This window comes from Hyperoodon ampullatus (assembly GCF_949752795.1).
Source record: "Hyperoodon ampullatus genome assembly, chromosome: 6".
Taxonomy (NCBI): domain Eukaryota; kingdom Metazoa; phylum Chordata; class Mammalia; order Artiodactyla; family Ziphiidae; genus Hyperoodon; species Hyperoodon ampullatus.
In genome coordinates this window covers 79,470,473-79,493,477 of record NC_136919.1, presented here as the reverse complement: position 1 = coordinate 79,493,477, position 23,005 = coordinate 79,470,473, and the positions used below count along the sequence as shown (strand labels likewise).

At 38.0% G+C, this 23,005-nt stretch overlaps 1 protein-coding gene across 2 annotated transcripts in view; it reads left to right on the top strand.

Moving 5' to 3' along the window:
* CEMIP2 (cell migration inducing hyaluronidase 2) overlaps window positions 1-23,005 on the top strand; it is a gene marked incomplete at both ends in the record, with an annotated part of 62,819 nt that overhangs the window by 34,666 nt on the left and 5,148 nt on the right. For both annotated transcript variants that reach the window (XM_079706971.1, XM_079706970.1), the window contains 9 exons: window positions 1,764-1,895; window positions 3,346-3,381; window positions 4,143-4,298; window positions 6,592-6,769; window positions 8,991-9,206; window positions 12,834-13,042; window positions 16,337-16,519; window positions 19,501-19,720; window positions 22,422-22,520. In XM_079706971.1, coding sequence (XP_079563097.1) covers window positions 1,764-1,895; window positions 3,346-3,381; window positions 4,143-4,298; window positions 6,592-6,769; window positions 8,991-9,206; window positions 12,834-13,042; window positions 16,337-16,519; window positions 19,501-19,720; window positions 22,422-22,520 — 1,429 coding nt within the window. The remainder of the gene's footprint in view (window positions 1-1,763; window positions 1,896-3,345; window positions 3,382-4,142; window positions 4,299-6,591; window positions 6,770-8,990; window positions 9,207-12,833; window positions 13,043-16,336; window positions 16,520-19,500; window positions 19,721-22,421; window positions 22,521-23,005) is intronic.

Sequence of the window (23,005 nt, the reverse complement as noted above, 5' to 3'; positions counted from 1 at the left end):
CTTTGTGTGTGCCTGCCACGAGTGGAGTCTCTGTTTCTCCCAGTCCTGTCGAAGTTCTGTAGTCAAATCTCGCTAGACCTCAAAGTCTGATTCTCTAGGAATTCCTCCTCCCGTTGCCAGACCCCCAGCTTGGGAAGCATGACGTGGGACTCAGAACCTTCACTCCAGTGGGTGGACTTCTGTGGTATAAGTGTACTCCAGTTTTTGAGTCAACCACCCAGCAGTTATAGGATTTGATTTTCTTGTGATTGAGCCCCTCCTGCTGTCTCATTGTGGCCTCTCGTTTGTCTTTGGACATGGGGTATCTTTTTTGGTGAGTTCCATTGTCTTTCTGTCATTGATCGTTCAGCAGTTAGTTGTGATTCCGTTGCTCTCACAGGAGGGAGTGAGCGCACATCCTTCTCTTCCGCCACCTTGAACCGATCTTCCTGGTTAATAGTTTTTTGTTTTTTGTTTTGCTGTACGCGGGCCTCTCACTGTTGTGGCCTCTCCCGTTGCAGAGCACAGGCTCCGGACACGCAGGCTCAGCAGCCATGGCTCATGGGCTGAGCCGCTCCGCAGCATGTGGGATCTTCCCAGACAGGGCCACGAACCCGTGTCCCCTGCATCGTCAGGCGGACTCTCAACCACTGCGCCACCAGGGAAGCCCCTGGTTAACAGTTTTTGATACCGATATTTTTTGGCCTTTTCATTAAGGTCCTTCTAAATGTTTTACAGGGACAAGAAAGCAAAAGTAACATTCAGTCTTTATGATTAATAAGTCAATGAGATACAATCTTTTTTTAAGTGCTGATACTTTTTTTCTTTATATTTTTTATTATAGTAGATTTACAATATTAGTTTCAGGTGTACAACATAGTGATTCAATATTTTTATAGATTATACTCCTTTTAAAATTATTATAAAAGAATAGCTAGATTTCCCTGTGCTGTATAATATATCCTTGTTGCTTATTTATTTCATACATAGTAGTTTGTATGTCTTAATCCCATACCCTTATGTTGCTCCCCCATCTACTCTCTCCTCACTGGTAACTACTAGTTTGTTCTCTGTGTCTGTGAGTCTGTTTCTTTTTTGTTATATTCATTTGTTTGTTTTATTTTTTAGGTTACACTTGTAAGTGATAATATAGAATATTTGTCTTTCTCTGTCTGACTTATTTCACTAAGTAGAATACCCTTTAGGGCCATCCATGTTGCAAATGGCAGAATTACATTCCTTTTATGGCTGAGTAATATTCCATAAATATAATCTATTTTAAATTTAGGCTTTTTAAAGATATTGAATCCAGTTTTCTCTGTATCTAAAGCATTTCACCAGCACACAACTCAAATAATACTCTGGTTCACATATATGTATGTTGAAATATATGATTAATTTACTCAGTAAGTTTATATTAATATCATGTAGCTTGAGAATTTGTGAAAACATACTATATTTCCTGGTCTGAGGTTTTTCTGTTTATTTTTGAAATGGTTTCAGTGCTTAGAGTGTTCTGTAATGTCCCTTTTATAATATAAATTGATTAAAAATAAACTATGAAATATGAAAGTAGTTCTCTGCAAATTTGTATTTTTTTTCAATATTTGAAATGCAAATAATTAAATTGTATCTTAAGGAGGTTTTTTTTAGTTTTGTTTTGTTCAAAGTTAAATACTGCTTTTTGACACTTAAGCTTATAATCATAAAGAGCTTATTTACATTGCCTTTTCATTACTCTTTTTAAAAGTCCTTTTTTTTTTTTTTTTCCTCCTAACCCCAAGGTTTCGGCCTCATCAGGATGCAGACCCTGAAAAGCCACGTGTTGCTGCTTTAATTGACAGGCTCATTGCTTTTAAAAATAATGATAACGGAGCTTGGGTCAGAGGGGGAGACATTGTCGTTCAGAATTCAGCGTGGGTATTCTCTGTGAAATTATCATCTGATGACACTGATGTATTTATTTTTTAAGGGTTTTTTAAAAACCCAGTAGACTGAAAGTACAGTGGTGGTTTCTGGAATCATAGTATCATTACTAATAGAACAGGCTCTGAGGAAATATGCCAGCATTAACTGACTGCAAATGTTTGGAATCGTCTCATTCTGCTGCTTTTATTGGAAGTGAACTTGTCTGGTGACATGAGATATTTTTGATGAGATTAAACAGAAACTGGGACTTTAACTTTATGTAACAAACATGGTCTATGTCAGAGAGCTAAATAAAGATTTTGAAACTACCTGCATTTTTTTCCTTCTTTTTGGAAACTCAGTTTCCTGATGCTCTTCCACTGCCATTCAAAACAAAAGTTTTGAATTCTCCCTTAATAAGTCTGTTGACTTATGTCTTAACATGACTTGAAGCAGTAAGCATCTCACTTCTTTTCCATTTGTATAATTTTAGGAGAAGTCTGATGTATGTTGAGGTAAGATTTGGTGTTCAGGAGTCTAGAAACATGTTTTTTTCTGGCTGGTACTGACATTAGCTGCTTGGCATTTTACCATCATCTCTGACTTTTATCATGCAAAAAAAAAGGATATTGTATACAATCTGTAGAAATAGCTTGGGTATTAATGTTGAAAAGTTTTGAAGAGAATACCATGATGTAATTGTTAAAAATTAGTCATTCCTTGGTATCCGTGGGGGATTGGTTCCAGGACTCCCCATGGGTACCAAAATCCTGATGCTCAACTTCCTTATGTAAAACGGCATAGTATTTGCGTATAACCTACACACATCCTCCTGTATACTTTAAATCATCTCTATAACCTATTATATCCAAGACAATGTAAATGCTATCTAAATAGTTGTAAATGCAATGTAAACGCTATGTAAATAGTTGCCAGCACTGGACAAATGTAAGTTTTGCTTTTTGGAATTTTCCAGAATTTTTTTTTTAATATTTCTGATCCACAGTTGGTTGAATCTGTGGGTGCAGAACCCACAGATATGGGGACCAAGTATAATGATAAAAATTATAATTATAGCTAATACCTGCTGCTTACTCTGTGCCAGACACTGTTCTAAATAGTTGACCCTAATTAGCATTTTAATGCTTTCAAGTATCCTATGAGGAAGCTTATATTATTATTTCAACCTTTAGGTGAGAAAACTGAGGGGCAAACAGGTTGAGTAACTTGTCCAAGGTCACACAGCTAGTAATTGGCAAAGCTGAGATTGGAACCAGTTGCCTTCACTGTGGAGGCTATGCTTTTCATTATTGGAAAGTGAAATTTTTGTGTAGTCTTGGACAGTAAACATTACTGGAACTTCCTGGATTTTATGACAATTAAATATTTTGAGAGAATTACCTCTTCTTATATGATGTGATAAATTAAAATGTTCCCTCATTCTCTTTTTTCTTATAGATTTTCAGATAATGGAATAGGACTGACCTTTGCCAGGTTTGTAATTACTTTTAAAAATACTTATCTGATTATTTTAAAGCTGTAAGGTAAAATAACCTTGATATATATTTTTTGATAACACAGGAATGTTATATCATTTATTAACATTAAAAAAATTAGCACTCACTTCCTGATGCCACTTGAGGGCCAAAAATACATTTTTATTGATTAATTGAATTTATACCAAAGTAGGAGATGAATCTAGCTGGAATTACACAGAAGGGTAGGCCCACCATATTTTTTGCTTAAAAGAAAACACTTGAGCTTTAGATTAAAGATCTTAAAAAGTAGGGGAATAAAGAGGAAGGGGGTAAAAGTTGGGAGCAGATTAAATATTTTCTTTCTTAGAAGTTGGTCTAATTTCACAGTGGTCTTTTAGAACTAAACTTTTTATGTTATATATTTTTCTCCAAATAGCAGTTATTCTCATTGCTGTCTTAAACATGCTTGTCCTCTAATTATTGTCCAAGGCAAGTTTATTCTCCTCATTTGCAGTATTGTTGCTTGGTACTGAAATAATTAGTTGTTACTGTAAATTAAATCTCATTTGTTTAAATCTAATTTGCCAAGCACATATTAATTTATAAGAGGTGTGTTCAATTTCGAGGCACCTTTTAATAACTCACTAATATGTATTAGAAAAAGCTACTGGCTACTTTGAAAATTTTTAGGTTTTTAAAGTTATAGCTTGCCTTCATTTGAGGCTCAATTTAAATTTCCTAGAGATGTGTGGTTAATGATTATTCTCATTTTAACAGTGACGGAAGCTTCCCAAGTGATGAAGGTTCCAGCCAAGAGGTATCTGAATCTCTCTTTATTGGGGAGAGCAGGAATTACGGATTTCAGGGTGGTCAGAACAAGTATGTAGGCACTGGAGGAATAGACCAGAAGCCTCGGACGTTACCCAGGAACAGGTAAGCATTGCTTTATCAGAGGAGTGTTAAATTTAAACAATAAATGTAAACCTAACCCCCTTAAAAAAGTTTCTGTAATAATCCTGTATCGATTGGTTCCCACTGTGACACTTTTCCCATCTTATCTTATTATTATTAAAACTGTTATTCTTGTTGTTATTATTGCTATTACTATTGTGTGTAGTATGCTCTGGAATTCTGGAGCATTAACTATTAAACACTTTATAGATTTCATTATCAATTTTATAATGAAGGAACCTATCTTGTTTATCCTTCCTGTATAAGGCCTTATATAAGCTGGTAATCTTTTTTTTTTTTTCTTTCTTGAGAAAATTGCCAAACCATAAACTATGGACATTGAGTCAGTTTTCCCTCAATATGTGATGTTAGTTTTCAGAAATAGACACTGGAAAAAGGAAATTACCTATTGAAAAGAGTCCTAGAAAATGAGGTGATAGATGCCAAAGCTGACTCAAAACCTAACCACAGCTGTATAATTAACAATGTTTCAGATGTTGAAAGGGTATGGGGGTAGACTTTTGGCATGTTTTCTGCCAAAATAATCACAGTCATTAAAATAGTACTTACTACTAGAAAGATTCTTCAGGACTTTTAGGGAACTATTACCTAATTAATCTGTACCTCAGTTCTGAGACACAGTTTGGAGTTGTCATTTTACTTGTAAGAAAACCAGGTAGAGAAAAACTAGTGTTCTAAAGGCCTTACGTTGGAGCTAATGTCAGAATTTATCAAACATCAGTTCCCTTAAAGCTATACCCTGTGTCTGGATATTGGGCTAGGACAGGTCAGGGGGATGGGGCAAACAGATAGTTGGCTTTGGGGGACAGGTAATGAGTGTTGGCTGAAGGGCTTAACTAGCTTCTGGCAAAGGGCAGCCTATGCTTGGCTCCTCTCGCCTGTGTTTGTTTTGGGGAAATATTGAACATCTTTACTATATGCTACGCTATGTGTAGAACTCCTGTTAGACCGTGGAAGCCACTAGGAAAGGAACTTCATGGATTTTTAATGGCAAACATTTATTAAATGCTTATGATGTATCAGGCCCTGTTCTAAAGTACTTTATTATTCAGTTAATCCTGGCAAAGCCCAGTGAGGTAGGCGCTGTCATCATCCTGCTTTATAAGTGAGTAACTTAGTAAAAATAGCTAAGATGGGACTCGAACCCTGTTACTTTGGCTTCAGTGCTCTGCTCTTTACAATTAGGCTAAAGCTGCCTCTTCTAATATGTAAATTAAGAAAAAAGGCTGTTTTAGTTGGGTATGAGCTGCAGTAAAAATGGTGGCCAATTCAATTCCATTATTTTTATTTTACACTGGCCTTTAGTTTTATTTCGAAATGCTATTGCTTCTTTGCCAAGGAGGAGTTTTCGAAATGAAGACTCCTAGTTGCTCAACGGATCCAGTTTTTATTTTACTGTATGTTTACAACCTTTTCTATGGCAGAGGACCGTTTTGTGATGTATCCTTGGAAAAACATCAAGAGGCATAGATTTTTAAGTAGGCTATTTGATTTGCTTGCTAGCATCTATGTTTTTATTGTAAAACACCACCAAGTTGTAAACTAATTTGTTGCTATAGAGGTCCTCTGCAATGCCATTAAGAACGTAATAGGGGAAAAACCTAAGGGATCCAGAATATTATGGGTTTTGTACATTAATTATGGTTAATAATATATGATTAGTAGGTTAAGGAGTTTGTGTTGGAACAGAAAGGAGTAAAATGAATAAAACGAATTTCTCAATCTAGCCATCCCCTTTGACATAGTAAGCCTTGCAGACTTACACTTTTGTACTTTTAAGTATATCATTTCTCCTTACTACTGTCATTTAGTGGCTTGAAAGGAAGTTCTCTCTGTTTAAGCACAGATTTGTCTTTTGTTCTCATGCTAGAGATTTGGGAACTAAAGCTAAAGTATATGCGTTATCAAAGAAAAGATCTCAACTGAGTTGATTCAAGGAAGCCAAGTCACCTTTTCAGACAAGCCTCCATTCTGTCCAAAATAGCATCTCTCTTCTACCCAGTCTATTGTATTACTATGTCTTTACTTTCTTCAAGCACTTATTATCTGAGATTGTCCATTGTTTTTCTGTTTGCCTTTCTCACTACAGTGTAGGTTTCATTTGATTGGAGATCTTGCTTGGTTACCACTGTATCCTAGAATTGTGCTTAGTGTATATGGGATATTCAACAGTATTTATAAAACAAGTACACAAGTGAAGTGCTGTTAAAGGGACGGGCCCGTATGCATTAAACAAAATCTTGTATTTCAACAGGACATTCCCAATTAGAGGCTTTCAGATCTATGATGGGCCCATTCATGTCACCAGGTGCACTTTCAAACAATATGTGCCAACTCCAGATAGGCATACCAGTGCTATTGGCTTCCTCATGAAGAATTCTTGGCAGATAACCCCCAGGAATAACATCTCCCTTGTGAAGTTTGGTCCACATGTAAGTATGTTCTCATGGTTCCTACACAGTGAGTATGGTGGGAAGAGGAGGGATGGCACATTTCCAAAGATGAAAACACAAACGAAGGGTTCGTACTGAGTTTTTATGATTGGGAGGAGAAATCTATGCAAGAGCAACTCCTAATTCCATGTGCTCTGTCCTGCTGAGTTCAAGGTGAGAACAGAAGTCCCATGTGACCTGGGGTATTTCTGATATTCTGGTGATATCTTCAAAGGGAAAATGACTTAAAGTGATGACACGGGGATGGGAATTGTAGAATTTCATAGGAACAAGAGGACATATAATTTGGTGAAATTCAGTATAATAATCCATGAAGAGATTTGGGTTTTACCTGGTATTTTACTTTTCTGGGGTCTATTCTTCTGGGGAACTAGAGGATAAAAGATTGGGAAAGAAGAGGAATAGTGGTGTGATATGAAACAAATTAGGTTATTTCTTATATGAACTATTGGAAGGTTTTTATGAAGATTGCAAAGAAGACTTAGAAATAATTGTTTACAATGCCGTAGGCCACAGAAATAGTTTTCTTAGTAGTTTTGTCAGTACCCTCTTTACCATTAATACACAGGACAATCTGATTATATACTCCCAGCCTCTCCCCATCTTTCCACTTCTAAGATGACAGTGGTGTAGAGATTGAGTCTCAGACCGTATTGCTTTCTGCTGCCACAGGCAGCCACAATTGGAAAGTGGCTCATAGTTCTCTCATTCACATCCACAGGCAAACTCAGTGGTTGCCCAGTTTAAAGAGAACTTAAGATAGTTTACCAAAGTCTATATCTGGTTTTCGTGAATAGCTGAGGCATGGAACAGAGGCACACATGCAGACTGGCTTGTCAGCTTGGTTGACTGGTTCTCTTCTAGGCCACATAACTCCAGGGGAAGAAGAAGAGCTACACTGTGGATAGGGTCCCACGTAAATAAATAAGGTGGTTCTTGGATTACCTCTCCAGTGTAGAGGTTAGATGTTCGCTTACTGCCCACATGGCTCACCCCATGCACAGAATTTGGTGATCACTGACATGGTCATACTGAAAAAACAGTTTTTAGATGTTTCGTTTGTTGCAGAGTTCTAGAGTTCTAACAGCCTAAGAGAATCCATGCTGTTTAGGTTTAGTGTTTCATCAGCCTGGAATTCTCTAAGGTGGCAATGCTCTGAAACCATTCATAAAGGGAATGCTCTGTCATATTTGTTATTCCTAAAAAGGTGGACAATATGCCCTAGACTTCTTTTAGATTTAACTATAGGAGGTATAAGGAAAAAGAGAAAAGAGCCTAGAACTAAGAATTTAGAGCCACTTGTCCCACACATCACTGATTTTCCATTGAGCTGCTTATCATTTAGATGTTCAGCTGATTTTAAAACTTCCCAATAAAAGCATTGTAGAGGTGTATCTGCATGGCTTGAATAACATTAGTAACTTACCACTAATAAGAAGCAGCTAAAGATTATAAAGCATGTAACCTGCAGCCTGCTTTGTAGCTGTGTACTATGTGTTCGATAAGGGCATTGAATTAACATTACCCGACATGAAAATTACTGAGCTGGACTTGGTCTATGTTGAGGAGAGAGAAGATAACAGACACTTTTCAACAAGTTGTAGTGAGTCCAGTGGTCATGCAACCATACCAAGGCAACACTTAGATTGTGTTTTAGTTTGGAACTGTACTTACTTTTTGGTGGGAGGAGTCATTAACAAGTTAACTAAAGCATTTGGAGTGAAATAAAATGATTAGCTCAGGAGATAGAACTTATAATAGATTTTTATTTAATTGAGGTGTGGTTTGCATACAGGGAAATGCAGAGATCTTAAGTATAAAGTTTATAAGTTTTAACAAATACATATGACTGCATAGTTCCCCTTCCCACAACTATTCTAGTTTCTCTTACCATGGATTAGTTTTATCTGGGGAACAGGTAATAATTTTTAAGTTAAAAAAAGGGAAAATACCAAAGATGAAGTTGAACAAAGATGAAGTTGAACGCTTGCTGCTTGAACTCTACAAGGCTTTGGGAAATTTTTTTCCCCGTGCATGTCATAATTAATCAAAAATGTTGGTTGACAGTTATGCTGTGACTCAGAACTGCTTTAACCTTAAAGTAATTGTAATGGATATGAAGTTGGGTCCTTGCAGGGAATGCTGGCTAACATGGCAGGAGCCCTCATTTTATGATGTCCTTGTTTTTCATTGCTTTCAGGTGTCTCTCAATGTCTTCTTTGGAAAGCCTGGTCCCTGGTTTGAAGATTGTGAGCTAGATGGTGATAAGAACTCCATATTCCATGACATTGATGGCTCTGTGACAGGATACAAGGATGCTTACGTGGGAAGAATTGACAACTACCTGATCCGCCATCCAAGCTGTGTAAATGTTACCAAATGGAATGCAGTGGTGTGCAGTGGGAACTATGCCCAGGTAGGCCAGAACACATTGTGATGCCTGATTCCTTACCAGCTCCCGACAGCACTGCTTCTGTGAGGAGTGCTCTTCAGCTCTTCGGGATGATTGATACTTTCCAAAGCATGGGTTTTTTGGGGTTTTTTTTAGGGAAAAAAAAGGAAAAAATTCTTTAGGAATCATAGACTCACAGAATTTTATTTAAAGTTCCCCCACTGCAAACCAATTTAAAAGTGAAAAAGTGACCCCAAGAGAAGTAAGATAACTTGCTCTTGGTTAAATATGGTTGGGATGTAGTTGGGGTGAGAACCCATATTTCCTGAGTTCCTAGGCCAGGTTTTGTTGCTGTGCTACAGATGTGTCCCCTGAGAGGGTGTTTCACTCTTTGCTTTCAGGGTTATTATCTCTATTTTATCTCTAAATTAGGGACTCTGACTTGCGAGGCAGAATATCAGTAAATCACATGGAAAGTGAGATGTTCTCAGAAACAGAGCTAGGAATTGGAATGAGTGGACAAGGAAGGAATCCAAGGAAATTCTGCAAATTATATTATGATATAATGTCTATGAAAATATGAAGGGGACGATATAGATTGGGAAACACTTCTTTGAAAACATTAGGCTAGTGTGCATTTATTAACTGGATGCCTGGTATAAGAGGATGGAATAATTAGGGAGGTAGTATGTTAAGAGCACAGATGCTGGAACCAGATTGCATGGGTTTGAATTCTGGCTTTGTTATTTCCTTAAATATGAGGTGGGTAAGTTAATTAATTGCTCTGTGCCTCTGCTCAATGAGGATAATATTAGATCCTCTCATACATGGCTGTTGTGAGGATAGAATGCACGAGTATTGGTAAAGCATTTCACCCGTGGCCTAGCACATAGTGAAGTGCTTGCTGCAATTAGTATTATTTGAAGAGCAGGGCTCTAAGTTGCAAAGATGATTTTAATAGTGGTATTTGATGGATGAAAGATTGCAGAATGGAGGTACCAGTTGCCCAGAATTTTGAAGAGAGCAGAATTTTATTTCCATATTTTAGACAATTACATGGTCATATTTAATAATAGATGTTAAGAGAGATAAAAGAATAGAGGGGGGACTTCCCTGGTGGGGCAGTGGTTGAGAGTCCGCCTGCCGATGCAGGGGATGCGGGTTCGTGCCCCGGTCCGGGAGGATCCCACATGCCGCGGAGCGGCTGGGCCCGTGAGCCATGGCCGCTGAGCCTGCGCGTCCGGAGCTTGTGCTCTGCAATGGGAGAGGCCACAACAGTGAGAGGCCTGCGTACCGCAAAAAAAAAAAAAAAAAAAAAAAGAATAGAGGAAAAGGATAATTGGAGCATGGAGAGGAGAATTAGAGGAAGAGCAAAGTATCTTCCAAGGCAGACTGGACTCTCTGATAGCCTGAAAGGCAGGAAAGAAGCCTCCCTTGTTAACGTGCTGCTGAGTGCTCTTATTTGCAGGGTGGGTTCTTCCTGGGGAAGGACCAGTTCTGTGACGGAGCCTCTTCACTGAGCTCTGGCTACTTTGGCCATGAAGGGTGTGTTTGTGGCTCCTGCTTTTCAACTTCTTGAGCCCCCTGAGTTGTATGTGGTTTCTACCATCTAAGCTTTCTATAGTGGGAGTTTCTTGGAGCAGAATTCTTTATTACTCTTCAGACTTTGAATCATGACTGTTAAAGAATGCTATGATTCTTAAATTAAAAAAAAAACTTTAAAAAGATTCTCATTTATAGACAAGACAAAGGGCTTAAGAGGGGTAAAGATTAGAGAGCTTTTTCTGGTTTATTTTAATAGAGTATTAGCTTCTTTGTTGTGGGATTTCTCATCCCCATGGGAGCGAGAGGAGTCATACTTGCCTAAGTTCTGGGAAGGACAAGGAAAGGATGGAGAAATAATTATAGTAAAATAAAGAAGAAAAGAATGTGGTTGAAAATGTGATTTCTTCTTCCATTCGTTTTATTCTTAACCAGAATTGCCCTCTAAAATTAAGTTGACTCATTAATGCCTAAGAAGATATAGAAATTCTAGAATTAAAACAAAGATAAAAAGCTTTTAATTCTTTAGTAGCTACAGTTTTAGTAAATTGCTAGCCATGTGTATTCAAAGGTACATATTATCTGTCTGTCTTAAAGTGGTATGTGCTCACTCATGAAAACTTTATATTTTATTATAAATGTCTCTATATAGTCTTTGGATTTTCTAAGGTATTTGAGAATGTGAACCTGATAACTTCTGTCTTAAAAAGCAAAGTAGTAATTCTATTTTTATTTGAAGATGAAGAAAGAAAAAAGTGTCTAATACTGCCCAGGCGGCTCTGGGAATGGTAGGACAGAAATTTTCTCCTGAGAATTTGGAATTTGGGCTGGGAGCCCAGATATGCAGCCATTTGTTATTTCTTGGATGATGTATAGTACTGTATTTTTTTTAACAAAAGATAGAAGCAATTGGCTCTCAAGATAGAATAATTATTCTTTAGCTATTTGTAAATATATTTTAATGGGATGTCTGCTCTTTGCTGACCCAAGGGTAAAGGTGCTCGGGAAGAAAGGTGGAACATAAGGAGAATGTGCCACCTCAAATCCTTCTTGGATTTGGAAGAAGGCAGGATACATATATGTGTGTGTTGTGGGGGGAGGGTGTATTCTATTATATTTTAACCTATTATATAATGAAATACAGATCAAATATAAACATTTAAATAAAGAATAAATAAATATAATATATTAAACATATATTTAAATGTAGTCTCAAAATATATATTTCCTATCTCTATTTTAATCTTTAAGTGGTGTCAGTACAGAGTACTATAGTCAAACATGAATGAGAGTTAAGAAGACTTTCTGGCTCAAAGAATTTATAATTGAGGAATCAATATGGATAAAACTGCAGAAATCAAAGAAAGAGAAAACAGAGAAGTAGCGTGGATTAAATGCAACATTCTGCAAATGTTTTAATACTTCTGGGGAATTCTGTTACAGGATACTGATTTGTTTTAGGAAATTGTTCTGAGGTTTGTTCTTTGGAGGATGCATTTGGGGAAGATTTTGTTTTGGCACAGTATGGAACTCAAATGCCACTGGAATAAATTCAGGGCTTTCAAATTTGCCTCAGTTTAATATGTTTTTCCAGTTTTTGCAGAACACTTTCTAACTTTTTTTTTTAATGGGTGGAAAATGACTTCTTGGGCTGATGTAGGTCATGGAAAATTGAAAGCCAAAGCTCTGAGATATTTTAAATTTCCATCTCTTATTTCAGAGGAAAGTCTTTCAGATTTGACTAGAGGGTATCAGTTTTCACATTAATTTACTAATTTTTTGTACGTGTGTACTTCAGATTGAGGGATTTCTTTGACAGGCTATGTAAACCACAAAGTTTTATATTCTAACGAATAAGCTGGCCTGTTGTGGAAGAGATGATGAAGATCCTGGCTACCAGAACACATGGTCTGTTTTTACTATTTCAGTTTAAGCAGGCTTCATTGTAAGTGGAGCTTAGGATGAAGTTGGCTACTACTCAGTCAGTCTGGCACGGATCATAGAATCTCTCTCTTGAAAGTAGAGACATTTGACTTTGTGCTAGATATGTTTTCTTTAGCTATTTAAATTTTCATTCTCTCCCCTTTAATCCTTAATTATTTTTTGAAGGTCTATGTGCAGACATGGAGCACTCAGAATCTGACTATGACCATCACACGAGATGAGTATCCAGCCTACCCTATGGTGCTCCGGGGAATTAACCAGAAGGCCACCTTTCCACAGTACCAGCCTGTGATCATGCTGGAGAAGGGCTACACCATCCATTGGAATGGGCCAGCACCGAAGACTGCTTTTCTATACCTCATAAACTTCAACAAGTATGCTTCTATTACTGTTACTTCACATAGTTGGGCGAGTAATAATTTAGTGGAGAAAAACAATAACCTATCTCCTTTGTAGCAAGTAAAGAACTCCAACTTTATGTACTTTGTTCCTCCTGTGGGGAGGCTATATATGTTATATTGATGGAATTAAGAGATTGTATAAATTGAATTCTGTCCTATTAAAAGCATGTCTTTTTCTCTATGGTCAAGGAATTGTGGGCAGAAAGCCATTTAACGGTAGGTTTTAATACTGTCTGCTGAATACTTTATTCTCTGTAGCTGGGATGGGAATAAATTTTATCTGGTGTTCCAACTGAGCACTACCTAGAAAGTAAAAAGATTTTTGAGGCCAAGTTTAGACTTGACAGAAGAGAGTAGTATGACTGATTATTCATGTCAGCAATGGGCAAGAAGTGGAAGAACTGTGGCATGGATAATGTCAGGTATTTGCCATCCCTGCCAGAATGTGAAAGCATCTTTCTATCCCTTCTTGATTTCTCAGTTGTCTGCTCTAATAATATTACTTTCAATCAAGGGCTCTATTTTTACATTAAATTATTTAAGTGTTTACTGTGTGCCACTTGATATAAAGATGACTGAGAGGAGTACTTGCCCTTCAGGAGCTCACAGTATACAGATGGAACAAAATTTAAGTAAATAAACCAGTACTTTTTTTTTTTTTTTTTGCGGTACGGGGGCCTCTCACTGTTGTGGCCTCTCCCGTTGCGGAGCACAGGCTCCGGACGCGCAGGCTCAGCCGCCATGGCTCATGGGCCCAGCCGCTCCGCGGCATGTGGGATCTTCCTGGACCGGGGCACGAACCCGTGTCCCCTGCATTGGCAGGCGGACTCTCAACCACTGCGCCACCAGGGAAGCCCACCAGTACTATTTTTTAAAGGACAAAAGATAAGAGCAACTATTCTGCCTAAGGGAGTTGGGCCAGGCTGCACTGAGAAGTGATAGCAAGTGATCAGTTTTGTTACAAAAGCAGCAGAGTTGGGAAAGGGCTAGTTCTGCTCAAGGACTGATGGATTGAGTGTGATGGGAGCGTAGTCGGGGAAGTGACAGAAGATGAGACTAGAAACAAGAGCTGGGACTGTCTAGACATGTGATGGTTAACCCATGGGACTCCATGAAACTGCTCAGATATGTACCTGAAACACTGGTTTGTTCACCTGACTGGTCATAAAGGTTGACTCGTCAGAACTCTCTTAAAATACCCAAGTGGAATGAACAGAGATGGACGTAGAACATGTAGGAATTCCCCTCTAAGGATAGCCGAACATCATGGTAGATACTCTTATTCTGAGATGATAGGCCTCTGGCACATGCTCTAAACTGAACCATTACTATTTTCCTGTAACACTGGCTGCTCCTTCTCTGTGCCTTTGCTGGACAATTGCACCTTCACTTACTGAGTCAACCAAGCCAAAAAAATCTCAGGACTCATCCTTTCCTCTTTCTTTTCTCTCATTTCTCCATCCTATCAGTGGCCAAGCCCTGTTGATCCTATCTGCTTAATGTTTTCAAATCTCTCCACTTCTTTCCACCGTCACTGCTTGTGACTGAGTTTAGGTCATTATCCTGTCTTGCCTGGATCCCTGCAGCAGCCTCCTACTTGGTCTCCCCACCTCCCTCCACCTTCACTCCTTGGTCCACATTGTGTCCAGGGTGCGGGTTCTAAAAGCCAACCTGATATTGTCACCCCCATCAGTGAGCTGCCTAGAAGTCAATGAAGGAACAAACGATTGTCAGAGAGGGTGGAGGAGATATGTGAAATAGTGATCCACAATCCAAAAAGTTATATCTGGCAGGTTATGAATCTGAGGTGAGGTATTATAATCAAATGGTATGCAGGGTTCTGCACATACAAGGCACAACTTTTGAATAAATACTAAGAAAGTAAAAAGATTTTAAAGTGAAAAAAAGGATGAGCCCAGAAGTTTCAAAACTCTATATGGGCTTGAAATTCAGTCCAGCTTTCCTTGTTTAATTATCTAAAAGTTTGTAAAAGTTACATCATGGGCAGAGGCAAGAGGAGGAGATGGATAATTTTTTTTCCAAATTTAATATAATTATAGAGAGGTCATGGATTTTGTCATAGTGGCACTTTTGAAAATAACAGTTTAAAAGTTATAAAAGCTGTACTTATTCATTAAACAAAATAAGGAAATACAGAAAAACATTTAAAAAATTATAATAACCTATAATTCTTCTAATCAAATTGAGGCATTATAAATATTTATAGGGTTCTCGTGTCTTTCCACCCTCAAGTGTTCTCTGAGCATATAAATATGCCAAAATTTATTTAACTACTCCATTCCCCTATGAACATTTAGATTGTTTTTCTCCTGACCCTTTTCCCCCTTTGGTATTACAAATGATACTGGATAGAACATCTTTTCTTATACATTTTTGGCTTGTATTTCTAATTTCTTAGTGGGATTACTGGATGAAATCTATGTGAACAATTTTAAGGCATTGTTACGTATTGTTTTAAAATTGTTTTGAATGATTAAAAAGTTCTGGAAATGGATAGTGGTGATGGTTGTACAACCTTGTGAATGTACTTAATGTCACTAAACTGTAAAGTGAAAAAAGGTCTAAAATGGTAAATTTTATATGTTACCACATGTATATTTTGCCACAACTTAAAGAATGCCAAAAAAAGAAATGATAAAAAAGGGGAAAATATTCTTAATGGTTTTCAAAAAGTATTAATTTTATATCTTAGGACATTAGGTAAGAAACAACACTATGGCAATTTGGTAATATTCATCAAAGACTTTAAAAATGCATACACCTTTATCCCTAGCAAATTTACCACTAACAATTTATCCTAATGTAATTATAAAAGATAAAAATATATTTATGAATAAAAAGATTCTTTGGGAAGGTTTTACCAGTGTACACTTCCACTATCAGGCTATTAGTGTTTCTTCCATTTTAGTATACCTATACCCAACTGTCTCAATTTTATTATCTGCTTGCAGTATCTAAGTACATTTTATCCAGCTTCTATTCACATTCCCTGAAGTCCTGTTGAAACTAAGAATTTTTTATAAGCCATATCATTGTTGTACCTATATTGAGGAGAGAAATTTGGGTAACATGTAAAAGTCGATGATTCATTAGTGTGTTAGGATTCAGGGCTTTCATTGTTAGTGGCTCCATACACAGCAGAAATTTAGGGAGGAGAAGACCATGGCTAAAATTTACATATGCTGTAATACTCAAAATGTACTGGCTCAAATGTGAATTCATGTTTTTATTGTCTCTCCTTTATAGGAATGACTGGATTCGAGTTGGGCTCTGCTATCCGTCAAACACAAGTTTTCAGGTTACCTTTGGCTTTCTACAGCGGCATAATGGCTCATTATCCAAAATGGAAGAGTATGAGCCCTTGCATTCGCTGGAGGAATTGCAGAGGAAACAGTCTGAGAGGAAATTCTATTTTGACTCCAGCACGGGGTAATTCGGGGCAACCAGTGAATGAGAATTATTGCTGTTTTTCTTTAGTGGTGAAATTACTAGTTCTTCAGTGTAACTAAGAATAGATTGTGATGTGACGGCTGCTTAGAAAAGCAGCTGATGTGGGTAATTCTCTGCTCATCACCATTAGAGGTTTAGAAGAGAACTAGAATGACTCATAATTACAGTTGTCAGTAGCAATCGAGTGAGATGTTTGCTGTTTACCTATTAAGGCAATTTAGAAAGAGAAATTATCCTTGTCAATAAAGAACCAGTAGGCCCAATTGAAAATTAAAATAATGTTTTCCATAACGACTCTAAAGATGATTATTTCCATATGATATAGTTCATATTTTAGTGAAAGCTCATTTTTCTCTTCCTTTAAGACTATCTCTCAAGTTGACCTTGAGTTTTAAAAAAATCACTGTGTAACCATGGCATATTTGCTTTCAACTTTCTCTAGCCTGCATCTTTCCACTTTTTAGTTCTAATCCTGTTCACCTGGGGTCCTGTTGGCTTTGTCTGCTTTTATCCAGTTACAGTCTCTCAGCCTTTGGGTTATGGTAGGCTCTCTCCTGTACTCTTCCAGAAAGTAGCATGCTCCTTCAATATCCATTGCTTAAGCTGGAATTTCTACTCTATGTCATTGTCTAGGTACTATAAAGATACTAATGTAAATAAGGCACATTTCTTCTGCAAATTCACTGTCCATTGAAGGATGTGGGCATGTAAAGCAAGTAATCAGAGGGCAAAAGGTTTAAATGCTGCAAGTCCTATAGTGTGCCTTTTGAGGTAACCCAGAGGTTCAGCCTTGGGTGGCCAGTGACAACCCAAGAAGATAACACTGGGGCTGACTCTTGAGGAGTGACTAGGAGGAGACAAGGAAGGTGTTCCAAGGACAGTGTGGATAAATGCATGGAGGCATGAAGAACATGGCACGGCATGTTTGGGGAAAGACAAAATTTCCTACTGGAAAGAAGGGTGGCAAGACTGACTGTGGGGGAATGAGGTTAGGGTTCAGTCAAGTGTCTTGTTAACCTTTGAATAAGATGCAACTCATTTGCCCTTCAGGGCTGGTGCAGCAGCCAGTGTTATCAGCTTAAGTCTTTTTTTTATCATCATTACCTCTGATTTCAACTTCAGCAACCTAGTTGGGCTTTTATTCTATAGACAATAGAACTGCCACATTCTCAGTTGATTTTCCACAAAAATAAATGGAACGCCCAAATTTGTAAGGACAGTCTGGTGATCACGAATTAATGATTGATATGTAAAAAGATGGGAAGTATTTCTTCATCTGGATATTTCTAGAGTCCTTCAGCCTTTGAGGTTCAAATTCTTTTTTTTTTTTTTTTTTTTTTTTGCGGTATGTCGGCCTCTCACTGTTGTGGCCTCTCCCGTTGCGGAGCACAGGCTCCGGACGCGCAGACTCAGCGGCCATGGCTCACGGGCCCAGCCGCTCCGCGGCATGTGGGATCTTCCCAGACTGGGGCACGAACCCGTTTCCCCTGCATCGGCAGGCGGACTCTCAACCACTGCGCCACCAGGGGAGCCCCAAATTCTTTTTTAATTCTATTCATTTTGATGATTTAAATTATATATCAAAAGTCCCATGCCTAATCAAGTCCCTGTCATTCCTTATATATATGTTAAAATTACTGGATGTTGGAACAGTGGCTGATTTTCACCTCATCACAACTTTGTGTTGTTCATTGACCTCATATTAAAATGTGAACTCTTTAAGAAGAGTGACGTCTCCAAAGAAAGGACTGCTATGGGCTGTCATGTAAGGGTTCAGTAAACCAGGCACTTTAGATGTTGCATTGCCTTCCTCAATTCTGAAAGTTGAGCTAGTGTGGGTCCCCCTCTGGGAAAGCAAGTATTACCAGGAAATTCTACTGATCCAGGGTGATCTTCTATTTTGTTGGCTCTTACTTTGCCAAGCAGAGCTGAGTCTATAAATAGAAGGTTCTTCGTGACTGCAATTGGAGAATTGCAGTTGATTGCCTGACTTTATATAATATTCTGCCTTACTTAATTGTGTGATCTTGGGCAATTTAGTGAATATTTCTGTGCCCCAGTTTCCTTATCTGTTATTTGGGAATAATAAAAATGCTATATTATACGGTTGTTGTGAGGTTGAAGAGCACACAGTTCATGCAAATCATTCAGCATAGGGCCTGGGATGTTGAAGGTCCTCAATAAAAGTTTACTGTAATAAACAAACAAACAAATAAATAAATGTGAACTCTTGAACTCCAATAATCAATCGCATTTGATCAAGTCCTTTTTAGAATCTTGACTTCCTTTGGTTTAGAAGGCCTAGGTTTGCTGACAGACATTGGACTACTGCCTGGAAGTTGCTTTTCCATTCATCTTGGCAGTAGGAGGAGAATTCGGAACGGGTAGGACTGTTCATTTCGCTTGATTTTGGCCAAAGTACAGACAGAAGGACCCCAGGCCCATCTGCTCTTAGTAAACATCACAGGAATTGATTTGAGACCATATCTTGGCCTTAACCAAACAAGTCTCACAGTTGCTGTTTTAATTATTCCAGTTTTGTGCCTTAAACCAAAACAATTTGTAAACCAAAAGAAAAAAAATAGAATAAACCACACTAGTTTACCAAATCCTAAACTCAAGTGTAAAGTTTTCCAAGGAATTTTTGAGCCAAGCCAAATTCCATCCTCCTAAATTACCAATTGAACTAATTCAAACCAGAAATCGACTTTGATACTGCCCATAACGACTGAATCAGGTTATCAAAATATTTTCTAAAGTGGTATTGCATTTGACTTAGAACCCTAGGAGGGTAGAAAGGAAAGGGAAACAACTTTATTGGTTTTGTAGTTTATTTTTCTTTAAAAAAATTTTAATTTATTGGAGGAATATCCCTTCTGGCCATTAGTTTATTTGAGGAATTTTTGTAGGTTTTTGAAAGTTAATCTAACATCCGTTGGACTGGTTTCTGTTTTGTGCAGGTTGCTGTTTTTATATCTAAAAGCCAAAAGCCACAGGGATGGTCACAGTTACTGTTCATCTCAGGGATGCGAAAGAGTCAAGATCCAGGCAGCAACAGACTCCAAAGACATCAGTAACTGCATGGCCAAAGCGTATCCTCAGTATTACAGAAAGCCATCAGCCCTCAAGCCGATGCCATCCATGCTCAAGGGACTCTGTCAAGGCTGCGGAACCCATCAGGTAAACAGGGAATAAAAGTGGTCTCTGATCCAGGAGAAAAAGTCAAAAGGTTCTGTGCAATCAGCACATTTTTTTTTTTTTTTTGAAACATCTGTGCTGCCAGTTTATAAATATTGCATGGTTTCTCCTGAATTTTGGCCCATTCTAGAATGTGATGCTCATAAGAAGCAAACCAGTCCAAATTTATAATAAAACTACCTTCCCCCTGTGATATATCAGTTTGCCCTGGATGATTGTGGATTTATTGGTTGTCATCGTTTCTTTCTCAGATGTGATTCCATTACAGTATCGCTATTACGTTTGCATGTCAGTGATATCAAAAAATAATTTGTTTTCTTGGAAGTGTGAAATTTATCTTCAGGAAAGGCACTCGTATGAAAATTGTTTCCTTCAGGATGAAAAGCCATTAATTTGAAGCATGTGCTATTATGTTTACCTGTAATTAAAAGTACAAACTGACTTTGGCTAGAAGTGAAATGCTTCTTGTGACATATTCTTAATGAGATGGTCTCCTTCTAGATCTTGAGAAAACATGGCAATGAAAGTAAATCCAAAGTATGAGCTAAAATCAGGCATGGGGTTTCCGAAGGAAGTCAGACTAATTCCAGGTGAAAAAGAAATACAGAATTAATATTGCCCTAATTGATCTTTAACCTTTATATAAACAAACATGGGTCAAGAAGAATGGTTCTCAACTTGTGGTCCCCAGGCCAGCAGCATCAGCATCACCTGGGAACTTATGAAAAATTCTAAATCTTGGGTCCCACCCAGTTCTACTATATCAGAAACTTCAGGGGTGGGGCTTAGCAGTCTGTGCTTTAACAAGCCCTGGAGGTGATTCTGATACATGTTCACATTTTAGTTTCACTGGCCTAGAGGAGTTTTTAAAAAGTCCTTATTGCCACAGAAATGCTTGCTATTAATATGGAGAAAACCTCTAAATCCTTATTTTTATTTCTTATCATTATAAGTGATTTGAGAAAACAAAAATTCTTCCATTGCACAGGTTCCTTATTTCTAATTTTTCTTGTTTCTGTCCATTGGAGGCAGTAAGAACAGGGAAAGGAAGGGGGATTTATGCTTCCTATCGTGATATATGATAAGTATTTTTCTGATGACAACTCACTGTCATAGTCTTGGTTGCTCATACCCTTGAGCCACCTCTATTCTCCAATTCAACTAAACCAACCAACCAACAAACAGACAAAAAAATAAACCAGGTACATGAAGATGTTTATACGAATCCTTGCCTGTCCTATGTACTGTTTTGACTGTTAAAGTGAAATTTTCAGATAGTCTTTGTGGGGAAGTAAGTTTTCCAGCCTAATTCTTAAGTTGAATTTGTTAAGAAAGTCCTTCATTACTGAAAAGACTTCAAATAATTTATAATTATTATAAGAAATACTACAATTTATAAAATAATTTAATCATCTTCAGAACTATTCTGGGCCTATCTTGTTAAATGGTTCCATGCATTGATGTTTAGCATTCTTTATTCTTTGGGCTTAAAACATTGATCAGAATTCATTTCTTAAAACTGTATCGACTAGTGACTTGGCAGTTGAGAAGTATTTGAAGCATCTGGGGACATCACTTTTACTTAGAAATTTGAGGGGAATTTTTGTTTTGAATGTCAAAAACACATGTGTATTAGAAATAAGTAGGAAAATTCACATGAATTTTTTGACTTCAGACCTGAGACTTCAAAGCAATGTCCAGCTTCTGAACGCTTAATATCATGATTATCTGCTCTTGCCATGATTATTTGCTCTTGTTGGCATCGATTTATAAGGACATACACTTTTTTTTTTTTTTTGGCCACGCTGCGTGACCTGCGGGATCTTAGTTCCCTGACCAGGGATTGAACCTGGGCCATGGTAGTGAAAACGCTGGACCTAACCACTGGACCACCAGGGAATTCCCCAGGGCATATGCTTTTAAGTGCTAAATTGTGTGAAGAGTTAAGAGTGCTTTTGAATGAAAAGACAGCCTTTAGGGAGGAGGTGGGTGGTGGGATTTGGAGACTGTCAGTGATTTGGAGTAGAAAGAAAAAGGGAAGGGTGTTCTTGGGAAGGGAACAGCATCTGAAAAGGCAGGGTAGCAGAAGAGGAGGTAAAGCGCTTGTGGGAAGGTGAGGGAACTGCCCTGCATGTTGAATGTGATAGAATGGTGGGATATAGGGTCCTGTGTGTATAAGACATGGCTCTATTTGTGGAACATTTTGCAGGTCTGGTGGAGGAATTTAGACCTGGTGATGTACAAGCCCCTGAACGTTTTTAAACAGAGTAGTCCTTGTCATCTACACTTCTTTCCTCAGTCCTGGAGTGACTGAGTCCCAGTTCAGAATAACTGGTCTGAAAAGGACCTTTGAAAAGATTTGTGACTGTTTTTGCATGAAATGTTTACAAAGATTTAGATATAAAACATATTTATGTAGTCCTTTGTAGAACTGATTTTATTAACAAGATTACAATGATTTGAAACTGAGATTGCTCCAGAAAGTTAGGAACATACCCTTCTCGTATAAAGCCTGTATCAAGAGATAGAATTCCAGGTCATGAAATATGTACAGAAAGTTCAGAGAAAACAGAAATAAAAACAAAAACCCACTCACTGGCTTTGGTATAGTTGAGTTTATTTTGAAGGATCTTTTTGGAGGAAGACGCAGTTGACATAGATATGGAACTTCTTCCCTGTCTAGGTGGTGTTTACAAGTGATCCTCATAAAAGCTACCTCCCTGTGCAATTCCAGTCACCCAGTCAAGCAGAGACTCAGCGTGGAGACCTGTCTGTTATTTCTGTGAGTACCATCTGGTGTGTACATTGCCTCCGCTTCTCAGTTTTACATTTTATCCTGGTAACATGAATTATCTCTGGCAACATTCACTTGTTTATAATCACATTTTGATTATTAGTGGTGAGCAATACAGTAGAGGTATAAATACCTCCTAAACATTTGCGTTTTAAATAAATAAAATAAATTTATTAAAATTTGTTTCTCAGTCAATTATGTTTATTGATTACTTTTAGGCGAATGTTAAAATTATTCAGGCAATTATTCAGATTTCTTTTCTGTAGGAGACAAGGCGTTTTTGGTTTAAAAAAATTGTCATGGGGTTTCCCTGGTGGCGCAGTGGTTGAGAGTCTGCCTGCCGATTCAAGGGACGCGGGTTCGTGCCCTGGTCTGGGAGGGTCCCGCATGCTATGGAGCGGCTGGGCCCGTGAGCCATGGCCGCTGGGCCTGCGAGTCTGGAGCCTGTGCTCCACAACGGGAGAGGCCCGCGT